Source organism: Penaeus monodon, chromosome 34, assembly GCF_015228065.2.
Source record: "Penaeus monodon isolate SGIC_2016 chromosome 34, NSTDA_Pmon_1, whole genome shotgun sequence".
NCBI lineage: Eukaryota > Metazoa > Arthropoda > Malacostraca > Decapoda > Penaeidae > Penaeus > Penaeus monodon.
The window spans coordinates 4,043,676-4,045,145 of record NC_051419.1 but is presented as its reverse complement, the minus strand read 5'-3'; the positions used below and the strand labels follow the sequence as shown (position 1 = coordinate 4,045,145).

The 1,470-nt window shown below is 38.8% G+C and overlaps 1 protein-coding gene across 1 annotated transcript in view; it reads right to left on the bottom strand.

Moving 5' to 3' along the window:
• The window catches only part of LOC119594533 (protein pigeon-like), a 22,146-nt gene that overhangs the window by 5,196 nt on the left and 15,480 nt on the right, over positions 1-1,470 (bottom strand). The window contains exons 12-14 of the mRNA XM_037943564.1: positions 1,071-1,247; positions 752-958; positions 356-526 (exon numbers count right to left, since the gene is read on the bottom strand). Coding sequence (XP_037799492.1) covers positions 356-526; positions 752-958; positions 1,071-1,247 — 555 coding nt within the window. The remainder of the gene's footprint in view (positions 1-355; positions 527-751; positions 959-1,070; positions 1,248-1,470) is intronic.

Sequence of the window (1,470 nt, the reverse complement as noted above, 5' to 3'; positions counted from 1 at the left end):
GTAACATTAGCCATAATTATTTGAAAAGTGATAGGCTAGTGAGGACAATGATCAGAAATATAGCATTATTCTGACAAAGTTCATTTTAGTTCAGTTACCACCAACCTCTATTCTAAATATCTTAAAAGTTTCCTCAATTTAACTAGTACAGTTTATATTTCTCAGCCAAAGGAAGCATGAGCATACACAAGTGCACACCACTCCATGCCTGAACTCATGGTTGCCACACAAGACCTCATCCTGGCAATCAAGATATGGACTCAACCAAAGACAGGTAATATTCACCATGACACAACAGGATATCACCCATCAATATAACATCAACCATTACATTACAACATTAACTTTTACACACCACAGAGAGAAGGTGCTCTAATTTAGAGGAAGTAGTGTTTTCAGCCTCGTTGAAGGGCAGAGGGTCAAACATAAGATGTGCAAGTGTCAGCCCTAAGGAGGTGATGGTGAGACCTCCAACTAGGGGGCTAGCTGGCGACACTGGAGTACTACCTTGAGACAATGCCTCTGGCTGGAGAACGAGATCAAAGGAAGGATTACTTAGTTGTTTACCTTTCATATAGAGAGAAAATAAGGCAATTCAGTCAAATATTTCACAAAAAAGGCAAGTATCAGCAGAAGTGTAACTTAAATCATATGTTCACAATCCTATTTCTTTCAATGTAACTGAAACTAAAATTAACAAGCACTAAATTCATCATCTAAATGACAGGAAAAATATCAAAGTCAAACTCACTTTATAAGTATCAAGAGAAACCATGAGCTTGTCCACCACATCAGTCAAGCTAAAGCGCTGGTGGTGCCTGCAGCTGGTGTGCTCCCAGAGTTTGGTCCAGGTATCGGATATGGACCTCACCACTCGCTCACGTGGCGATAGCAGCATTATGCAAGCATTCTCTAGCAAGCAGTAGGAAATCCTCACATTTTCTTCAGCTGGAGATTCCTAGAAGAAAGAAGTTGATACCTATACATATTACTAAAATCATCAGATGATATGAGATTCTATTTCTTAGTACATCCATTAAAACAATGAGACAAATTTCAAAAGAACTTACAATATACTCTGTGTCTGTTGTGAAGGGAGCAGTAGTGATTGGCAGGAGGGAGATGAGGTGGCCAGCATCAGAGTCTATGTGCTTATGGACAGCAGCGTATGTCTCTCCCACGAGGTACTCTTGCAGCAACACTGGAGTATCCAAGTTATATGGGTCTTCACATACACTCCACATTAGCTGAAAAAACAGTATTTGTCTTTATGCTGTAACTTAAATTGCTCAACAAACTGACTCATCATAACATCGATACAAATTTAGAAACATTGTAGCTAGTGCAGTTTATATCAACTAATACAGTGGACTGTACAATCTGATATGCAAAATGTATATAGATAAATACAAGGGAATAATCTCTGACTACTCATGTGTTGAAAGCATTTCTACAGCACATCACTCAGTA